The sequence below is a fragment of the Cornus florida genome, unplaced genomic scaffold (genome assembly GCF_030987335.1).
Source record: "Cornus florida cultivar Cherokee Brave unplaced genomic scaffold, ASM3098733v1 CherokeeBrave_3.0.0_Hap2_Chr03, whole genome shotgun sequence".
In the NCBI taxonomy this organism is placed as follows: Eukaryota; Viridiplantae; Streptophyta; class Magnoliopsida; order Cornales; family Cornaceae; genus Cornus; species Cornus florida.
This window is the reverse complement of record NW_026775573.1, coordinates 82,314,838-82,325,762: the sequence shown is the minus strand read 5'-3', so window position 1 is coordinate 82,325,762 and position 10,925 is coordinate 82,314,838. Positions and strand designations below refer to the sequence as shown.

General features: G+C 41.4%; 1 protein-coding gene across 1 annotated transcript; it reads right to left on the bottom strand.

Annotated features, from left to right (window-relative positions):
- Positions 1-7,911: 7,911 nt before the first annotated feature.
- On the bottom strand, positions 7,912-8,619 carry LOC132301764 (uncharacterized). Its single transcript, XM_059798991.1, has one exon. It carries the CDS (start codon positions 8,617-8,619, stop codon positions 7,912-7,914), a length of 708 nt encoding a protein of 235 aa, XP_059654974.1.
- Positions 8,620-10,925: the final 2,306 nt, after the last annotated feature.

Below are 10,925 nucleotides of genomic sequence, written 5' to 3'. Positions count from 1 at the left end.
ATAGATTTAAGGTGGAATAAACCATAATAATTAAATCATGCAAACTTGTAAAATGTAGGCCGATGTGTGCTTATTTCCTATGAGTAGCTTTATGTTACTCACCCCTATGATACTGGGGCATATTTCAGGTACAAGAATCAAGGTTGCAATTCTCGTCATGCTTGGATGATTGGTGGACTTAAAGATTTCCATTTCTTGTAAAGGTTGGCTTGAAAAGCCACTTGTAGCCTTATATGTCAAAATATGTATATTTGAATTTAAACATGTAATGTGTACACGAGTACACTCTTTACAATATATTTAATATGTATGAGATGAGGCCGGAGGCCAATGACATGTATTTGTATCCTATGTAGTTTTGACTTCATGATATATTATGAAAATATTGAAAAATGTTAAGTTATTGTCTCACTATGTTTGCATCGGGTGTGGGAATTCCGTTTTGATTCTTCCGTAGGATCTCATTAATCATGTATGAAGTGTGGCCAAGGGCCAAATGGTAATTTCAACCATTTGTTAATTTTGGTTTTCAAAATTTCCATTTCATATTCATTTTCGCTTTTTTGGCCGTCGGGGGGTCGGATTTTGCATCGGTCATTTTCGGGAGCCGCGGACCATTCCCGTGTGCTCAAAATCACTTATTACGTTTGCGTGCATATTCGTTTTAGCCTAGAAGTGCATTTGGGTTCAAATGTATGTTTGGTGCAAATTCACATTTTTGCCGTTTTGAGCCTAAACTGAGCATAGGGGCATTTTGGGGTTTTCACTTGAAAATAAAGTTTTCTTTTGGCCAGGTTGGCTAGAAAACATGATTTTGAGGGTAGTTTCTTCTTTGTGTTTTTCTCAAAAAGGCCCAGAAAGTCCTCAAAATTGCATTTGAAGTTGGCATTTTCAGGTGCAGCTACAGTAGTTCGAGCGCTTTAAAGGGGGGGTTCGAGCGCTCTGACTTTGGGCAGAATTCTCGGTGCAATTTTCGAGTGCTCGAAGTCCTTGTTTGAGTGCTCAAAGTACTGTTCACGAGTGTGTGTGTTTTGGTTCAGCACTGCACCTCCTACTTCAAATCATCATATCTTCTTCGTTTTAACTCTGAATTGGTCCATTCTTGAGTCTAAATTGATCATGTTGAAATAAGCTTTCCGATGGTACTAATTAGAGCTTCAGATTCTTTTTGTAGCTTAGGATATTCAAGTTTTAGTAAGCTAGTGTCTGTTTTTGGTTCGAACCGGGATAGGGTTTCCCTTCCTTCGACTTCAGAACTTGATATCTTTGCCGTCCGGACTTCGAATCAAGTGATTCTTGAGTTTATCTTTATTAATTTTTCGTTGCCTTTCCAATGGTGTGCACGATGGCACCCATTTTAATGTGGAATGACCATTTTGCCCCTAGGTTCATTCTTTTTCGTTTTTAAAACGTTGCTTCCGCATTTTCTTCCTTTGGTTTCGTGACCTCATTGAGGGTTACATTGGTGTCTTAGAGGAGTGCTGTATCTCTAGAGACCGTTGTTTTATCTTTTGCTTCTACATTTTGGATCCGTTTTGGGTCATCACAGGACACACTGGGTTGAAAAATCCAGGGTCGTCATAGGTGTATCTGAGCTCCTAGGTTCAAAAACCTTAGGACGATTGGTTTTGGGTGCATATCATACTTATGTTGCGATGCTCTATGTGCTTATATGCTTCATGATAACATGTTTTGGTTTGATAATATGTTTTTGTGCTTATGTGCTATATGTGGTATGCTAACTGTATAGCTTGCTTGGATTCCATTGTAAACAGCATGACATATGATGTGTGCTAGATTAGAATTATATATACATTGTTGTGTTGCATATTTGGTAGGACTTGGGATTAGTCATTGGATGTTTGAGTTGAGATTGAGTCATTTGGTGAGTTTTCACTTAGTACGATGGTTGGTGAAATTGGTTTCATTTTGGCATTCTTCCTTGAGGTTGTTGGTGATTGTCCACATGGTTTTATGGTAGTATAGGTTGTTGTCGACCTAGCATTGGTCTGAGGTAGGTGGTGAGACACCTTTTGTTTAGGCTTTCGTGAGGTGAGTCCTTTGGCGTTGCCATGGTGCTGGATTGTTGGTTTTGGGCCACGATGAGGTCATGGACCTCTTAGGATCCTTAATTGTTTTGGAAGGTTCCTCTGATATTACAATTTTCGTGGGCTAGTACGTTGTGGGCGGGTGCATGGCACTGTCATGCTACCGTACTGGCTAGCTACAAGTGCAGTTCGGATGGAATCAATGTGAGTTTTGTTGTGATAGGCGTTGTCCTTTTGGTTGGTGATGATGTGAGTTTTGTTTTGGGCGTCTGGTGTTGAGACGGTGATTGATGGTCGTTTTGAGGACGATTTTAGAGATTGAATTGGTTGTCTGATTGTATGGCTAAAGTAGCCATTTTGTTTGAGTTCTCTTTGTGTGATGATGCTTTTGGGATCGAGTCGATTGATCGATGTTTTGGGTTAGTGAAAGCATTGCATTGTTAGTGTCATTTATAGTGTCACCTCTAGATTCGGAGTTGGATTGTTAGAGTCTTACCATTGTGGTAAAGGCTCATGTTTGTTTTGAGACAGGTTATTGTCGCATTGGTTTTGGAGTCAATTTATGGCTAGGAATTGTCCTTCCTTTTACCTAGACACTCTAGGACATGATGTCCATAAGTTTCATTGTTGCATCATTTTATTTTCTATAGTTTCGCTTACTACCATGTTAGTAGTATGATTTGTGATGTTGTGATGTATAAGTAGGTGGAAGTGTATCCACATTTGTTTCCTTGTTATGTGGCATTAGTATGCCGTCTTTATATATTTAGAGATGCCATGTTGTTATTGCGCTTTAGTGACATGCTTTTGTGCTTACGTGGAGAGTGTTGCATGTACCTTTGATTTTTATCTATGTGAGTAGATTTATTTCTTGGTAGTTACATTTCCTTGTCATATGCATAACTTCCAGGTTTGGTTTTCCCCATTCATTTCCCTCGATCGCACGTAGTGTGTATGCGGGTTTCCACGAGGGTTTTGTGTTGGTTCGTGTTAGGGACTTCACAAGGAGTGAGTCTCTTCTCTTTGTTGCAGTGTGCACAGCTTTGGGGTTGGTTGGTCCGTGAGGATCACTATCATTGTCTTGAGTCCTTCGTGAGGATTTGATGGATTTTGGTCGACTTACTTCCATATAAGGGGTGAAGTCTTTGACCTTGCTGTCTTTCATTTCAGAGATGGAGTCGTGGTGTTGTCCTTCTTAGGACTGGTGGTTCCCTTTATTTCATGTCTTCCCTTGGGGAGTTTTTGCCGTGGTTGTTGATGGGTTGTGGTGCTCTGAGTGAGTGGATTGGTGTGAGATCATTTTTTGGGGACTTATGTCCATATCATTAAGGATTTGTTTGATTCATGAGGTGAGCTCGATGCTCTTTTGAGGATGCCTTTTAGAGACTTGTTTCAGTTTTGGAGACCTTGATGTGGTTGACTCTTGGGAGGAGTTTTGAAAGATCGTTGTTAGATCTGGCTTGTTTGTGGAGCTTTCTCGTCCTAGTTATGACTAGGCGTAGTTTTAAGGAATCGTAGTTCTAGTGATCATTTATGGATCGATGGAAAATTGAGGAATTTTGATTTAGCTTCATGTGGCCAAGTACGGTTTAGAGAGACTCATTTTGTAATTTTAATTGTTGTCAGAATTTTGATATGTGTGCTACTTGGTGGACTTGTGTTTTGAGGATTTAGTTATCCATAATAGGGATGCGGATCTGATGTTTGATTACGGTGTAATCTTGTAGTTGATCTGTTTCAGGGAGATATGAAGGACTTTCGATGAAATGTCTTATCGTGAGGTTCGTTTTGATTGCTGTAGGCGTTGATTTGCTTGTCAGGTTTTGGATTCCTGATTAATGTTGTTAATAGGGGTATTTTGAGACATTGGAGATGTTGGTTTTGTTGTATTGAGGATTTGGGGCCTTAAGCATAGCGGTACCTATAGCATTGTTGTCAGAGTTTTGGGATTGGCCAGGATGGTCAGGCCAGACATCTTTGGACTATATCTCAAATCTCACAAAATGTTGGTCTCCGTAGTGCTTTTGGCAATGATCATTTTTTTTTGACATTGATGTCATTTGTATCGAGAGGTTTCTTGGGTAGACCTAGTGGGGGGCAGGTTATGAACTAGTGCCTTATACTGTCATACTACCGTATAAAGTTGTGTGTTGTGGGCGAGTACTAGTTGTCGTCGATGCTACCTTACTGAAGAGTAAGTGTGGGCGGGTACTAGGTACTGTCATTGCTACCACACATTTGAGTGCGTCGTGGGTGGGTTTTGGTTACTATTCGTACTGCCACGTTGTGTTTGTTCTGTGCCCTGATTGGATACGTGATTATTTTGGAGTCCTTTTTGGTGGATGTGTTTTGGATCCGTTTGATGGTTTTCATGAGGGATGCTTTCGGTTGTTGTCTTCCTTTCCCTTGTCTGACCTTGGGTATTGTGTGTGAGTTCTAACTTGTTATGTGGCCATGTAGTCACTTTTCCTTTGAGAGGTTGTCTGGTCATAAGAACGTGGGTGCAAATGACACTTGGTTGTGGGGTTCCTTTCAGCTTTGGGGTCGCTGGTGTAGCGTGTTGTGTTGGATACTCGGAGATGTACTCTGTGGTTTTCCTGGTTTCGCCTTTTGTTGGTTGGGGCTGGATTTCAGGGACGAAATCCTTTTAAGGTGGGAAGGTTGTAATGACCCGGTCATTTTTATTCCTTTCCTTTTCTCGGATTTTCACGGATATTTTTTTTCCGTTGATCTTTTCCTTTCTGAGTTCGGTTTCTCGTCACTTAACGTCATCTTGAGTGCTCAGGGATGGTTTTCGAGACTCTTTTCCTTGGATTGACGACTTCCTTTGAAGACCGAGTCATTTTCATATTTTCACTTTTGTGACACTATTCACTTTCATTTTTTTCTCTGTTGTCAACTTTTTCTTTAGGCAGCTGAAAATGGTTTGGTTAGTTATTTTAGCCTGCCCTTTCTCCTACGGATGGCTAACTGCGGCTAACTTTTGCCTGATCCCATGCTCGGCAAAAAAATTTCTGGTGCTTCTGTTATCCAAGTTCGGACCATTATCCATCATGATAACGTTTGGTACTCCAAATCGACATATTATGTTGTTACATAGAAAACTTTTTACTTACTCGTGGGTTACACTTGAATAAGCCTCTGCCTCCACCCATTTTGTGAAGTAATCCATGGCTAGCAACATGTATTCCTTTTGCTTTACTGTTTTGGGTAAAGGACCTACCATATCAATCCCCCATTGTACGAATGGCCATGGATTCGCCATCACGTGCAAGTCTTCTGCAGGCTGGTGTTTCATCGGGCCATGTCGCTGGCACTTGTCATACCTTCGGGAGTATTCTTCAACATTTCAAGCCAGGGATGGCCAAAAATAGCCTTGAGTAAGGACTTTATGTGCCAAGGACCTGCCGCCAAAGTGGTTGCCACAATCCCCGTCATGAATCTATTTCAGAATCATGAGAGCCTCGGTGGGACTTAAACATTTCAGGTAAGGACATGAGAATGACTTCCGATACAATTGATTATTGATGATAGAATATTTGGCTACAGTGAGCCTGAGTTTTTGTGCCTTGGTTTTCTAGTTCGAAAGAGTTCCCTCCTTGAGGTAAGCTTCCAATGGATCCATCCAGCATGGCTCACGTGGAACATCTGGGATCAGCATTATCTCCTACCGAGTGCTTATACTTGGTTCGTCCAAGATGTCAATTAGTACTATCCGGACTAAATCTTTATTTGAAAAAGACACTGCAGCAGCCAACTGATCTTCTTCAGAATTCTCCTCATGAGGTACTTTATAGAATTCGATTTAATCAAACCCTCATGTGGCACTCTCCACAGCCTCCCTATAAGCTTTCATTCTATCTTCCTTGGGCTGATACTGGCCTATTACCTGATTCACAACAAGTTTAGAATTACTAAAAACTTTTAGACACCTTACCTAGAGCTAGTTTGCTAACCAAAGCCTGGCAAGCAAGGCCTCATACTCTGCCTCGTTGTCAGTGGCAGGAAAAGTCAGACAGATTGATTGCTGCAACTTGGTGCCTTCGGGGGTTATGATAATGATTTCGGCCCCGGCACTAATCAGGTTCGAGGAACCATCCACCCGAAGCTCCCATTGTGGCTCAGGAGGACTTGGCTTTTCGGGCTTATCCTCATACTTCAAGAGGAAGTCATCTAATGTTTGTCCTTTGTGTGACACCTTTGGTTCGTAGGATATATCAAAGGAATTAAGTTCGATTGCCCATTTAGTTATTTTTTCGGATAAATCTGGCTTGGAAAAAATGACTTGTATGGGGTAGTTGGTAAGAACTTTGATGCTGTGCGACTTAAAGTAGTGTCGAAGCTTTCTCTTTTCATACATCAATGCTAGTATGATCTTCTCTACTTTGCTATATCGTGCTTCTGCATCTGTCATTGTCTTACTGGTGTAGAAGACTGGATACTGGTTCTTCCCTTCTTCTCTAATCAACACTGCACTCGTGGCTATGCTGGAGATTGCTAAGTACATGATAAGAGTTTTACCAGGCTTCGGAGCTGACAGAATTGGGGGTTCAGCCATATAGCACTTTAGTTAATTGAGAGCAGCCTGCTGTTAAAGTCCCCATATGTCTTTTTTTTTTGGACCTTATTGCATCAAACAATGGTTTGCACTTATCTAACAATTGAGAGATAAATCGATTGAGAGCTGTGATTCAGCCGGTCAAAACCTGTACTTCCTTGCGGGTTTTTGGTTCTTGATTTTATATAAGGGCCTGAGCCTGAGTCAGACTCACCTCAATTCCCCTTTTATTTACAATATAACTAAGGAACTGACTTGAAGAAATCGCAAAAGAGCACTTCGAAGGGTTTAGATTCATATCATACCTTCTCAAAGTATCAAATATCTCTTGGAGGTGCTTAGGATGTTCCTCATTCTTCACACTTTTGACCACCATGTCGTCGATATAGGCCTCGACCATCTTTCCCAACATCTCGTGGAAGATCTTGTTAACAAGGCATTGGTAAGTTGCCCCAACATTCTTGAGTCTGAAGGGCATGACTTTATAACAGTAGGTGCCTTTCTCTGTTATAAAAACAGTTTTCTCTTCATCTTCTGGATTCATAAGGATTTGGTTATAGCCAAAGTATGCATCAAGAAACGTGAGCCTTTCAAAACCAGTGATAGTATCAACCATCTGATCTATTTTGGGTAATGGAAAATGTCTTTAGGGCAGGCTTTGTTGAGATTAGTAAAATCTATGCACACCCTCCATTTTTCATTCTTCTTTTGAACTACCACCACGTTAGAGAGCCATTGTGGGTAGTGCACCTCTTGGATGAAGCCCGCCTGAAGCAATTTGCTTACTTCTTCAGCTATAATTCGGTTGTGCTTAGGAGCAAACCTTCTGTGCCTCTGCTTGACTGGTTTGAATGCCGGATCCACCTTCAGGCTATGGCATGAGACTAAAGGATTGATTCCCACCATGTCTGAATGTTCCCAAGCAAATGCATCTGTGTTCTGTCGAATGACATCAATTAACGCTTTCTTTTCTTCGGCTATGGGGGAAGAACCTATATAAGTGACCTTTTGAGGATCACCAAGAATTACTTCGACAGCCTCCAGAGACTCCTCAATAGGCTTTGCAGCTTCAGCTTCATCCTCTGCTTTCAAATACCTGGGCAGAGGGTTCTGCAATTGCTATTTGGACATACTCCCAGGAGGCGCAATTGGTTGGGACGGTTTTGCTACCTTCTTTGCTTCATTCTGTGTCAACATGTAGCATTCTTTGGCAGCAACTTGATCTTCCCTAAGATTAATAACCTCTTTACCGTTCAGAGACAAGCATCGCATCATTTGATGAAGGGTAGATGGAACCCCATTCATTCAGTGGATCCAGCCTCTTCCCATAATAAGATTATAAGAAGGATGGATCTCCGTTAGAACAAAGTTCTCTTTTAGTGTCCTCTTTGCTGTAGTCATAGATAGGTCAATTACCCCAAGGGGGTCCACTTTTGTGCCATCAAACCCCATCAAGGGGCTAAAGGTGGGCCGAATTGATGATGACTGAATCTCCAGTTGTGCAAAGACTGCCTTTGTGATGATATTGGCACTACTACCTGGATCTATTAAAACCCTCTTAATCATGCAATTCGCCACCAAGAGACTGATGACCAATGGATCCTCGTGAGGGAGTTGAACTCTGGATAGATCTCCATCGCCGAACACAATATTGACGCTTCCCGTAGTGATAGTGTTCACTGAGGATAACCTTCTTAGCTTATAAGCTATCCTCAGTCGGGATCTATATACCTCCCCTGACTTTTGATCATCCTCCGATCTTCTATGTATTGGATGGATGACCTTCACTTGATTACCTTCGACTTTTCGGGGATTGACCTCTCGGGGCTTCACATACTCCTTTGTTGTGAGGTAGTCTACTAATTCACCTCTCATTATCATGTTTTTCACCTGCCGCCTAAGGGATTTGCAATCATTAGTTGTATGCCCGTAATCTCTATGGTAGGCGCAGTGCTTGTTCTTGTCTCTCTGCTCCAAAGGTTGCTTTATTGGCTGAGGGGCTGCAAACTTCATCTTATTCTCTTGGAATAGCTGAGCCAAGGTTATACGAAGAGGTGTGAATCTTTCCTTTATCCTTTGCCTTTTCTCGGGTACCTGAATGATTGGTGTTGAAGCGTGCTGGCTTTTTCAGCTTTTTGAATTTGAAACCCTTTCCTGAGGCTTGTTCTCCACTGTGACGAGGGTGGCATGTTGCGCTCGGTGGGCTACATTCTCCTCAAGCCGGATGTAGATCTGTGCCCTAGCATTGAGAGTCTGCATATCTGGAGGGGAATATTTAACTAGGGATGTATGGAACTTGGTTCCCTGAATCATTGCAAGTTTGAACATTTCTATTGCGGTAGCAGGATGGCAATCTGCTATTTTTGAAGCCTCCATGTTAAATCTGGACAAGAAATCCTGTAATGTTTCGCCTTTCTTTTGCCTTATAGTGAAGAGGCTAGTAATACTCTTCTTTTGCTTCTTATTTCCGTAATACTGCGCTAGGAACATAGTGCATAAAGTTTCATAGTCTGGAATGGATTTGTGTGGCCTATTCCTAAACCACTCTAGCGCAGCTACTATTAGACTGCTAGGAAAAACTTTACACATCAACGGATCGTTGTGATCATCCAGAGCCAGCTTTTGTGCGTAGTGATCTAGGTGCCGAGAAGGATCTCCCGTACCATCAAACTGGGTAAAGGAAGGCATAGTGAATTTCTTAGGTCTGTCAACAAGGTATACATCATTAGTGAATGGGGTCTTCACTAGAAAATTCTTATGTTCCCTGGCCATCTTGGCAATCGTTTGAACTCTCAGGAGTCTCTTCTCGTCAAAAGCCTCCTTTACTTCTGCACCATTTGGAATACCATTAGACTATACCGTAAGCTTACGGCTGGACTCGGCCTGTTCATCCTACATGCGATGAGGAAGATTGTCTAAAGCAACCGCTTAGGACCTTGTCCTCTACTCTTGCTGAACTTTATTGGGCTGAGCTTCATTAGACCGTACCCCATTGACCTAAGGCTCGTTAACCTGAGGAGCGTTTTGGTTGGGAGGAGGCACGGCCCCATCAACTGGTGGTGGCTGAGGTGTCAACTGAGCCATAGCCGTTTGAAGGGTGTCGTTTTGTTGTTGAAGCAATGCAATCTGGGCTACACTGGCTTCGTTCGCCTGATGAAGTATTTCGAATTGGTGCAAGAACTCTTCTCGCATCTTTTGCGTTAACTCCATCTGCCAATCAGCTGCCGTTGCAAATTCTCTATTCGCCATTCCGAATTGTAGTAACAGAAATGATTTGAAACAACAGTGGGGATATATTTTTATACGTTTCCCACAGACAGTGCCAAAGTGTAGGTGTAAAATTTCTCTTTATTAAAATAAATAAAAAGAAAAATACAACTCACTAAAAAATAAGCAATTATAACACTCAGAGAAAAGCATATAATGCTCGATGATTTTATTGGAGGTATAGGCCTCTATTTATAAGAAACAAGGTGGTGTAATTATGGTAGGACTCGCCTGGCTTGTCCTCCAATCCGTTCCATACATGACATTCTTTACAATTATAATCCTTTCATTTTTACAATTCTTTCCATGCAAAACTTTCCTTGCACAGAAGTTGCTTTCTTTGCTGAATCCTTTGTCTAGTGGGATTGGTCTGCCTTTAATTAACGTTGGGCTGAGTGTGGGCTGATCTAAACAGTTTGGTAAATGGGCTTGGAGTTCAACCTTAGCGCCCCAGGCTGTTGATGTCTTCACTGGGCCTGAATGAGATGGTACACATCTGGGCTTAGTAGATGGGCCGAATGGCCTCAGTCAGCGATCTATATGGAAGAAAGACTCTGCCCAGGCTTATTCTAGATTGGGCTCTCCCAATCTGGGCTTGATACCATTTGGGCCTTTGCTGTATATAATATGAATTTGTAGTGTGGTGACGTGGACGATTTTTATTAGAGGGGGGATTTTTTCCCTCCACATTAGGCTTACTCTTGATCTCTGTAAAAGAGTTGCACGTAAATCAAACAACACTCCACGAATGCTTTAACCCTTTAAAGTGTGATCGCTTCACCCCTTTTCTTCAAGATCTGAATTTGATGAAGAATGAATGAATTATGCTTTTTAGAATTTCTAAATCTTCAATTATGCTCCAATTCTAATGAGATAGAAAACAATACTCCTAAATCACTCTTGTGTTTATGTGTGTGCTCTAAAAAATAAAATCAGAAAAATCATATTGATTTTCTAAATAAAAATCTCTTTCAAATAATTCTCTCAATTAGAAAAATATATATTTTTAAGTCCTAAAAGTTTAAGAGAGAAAACATATATTTATAGACTTT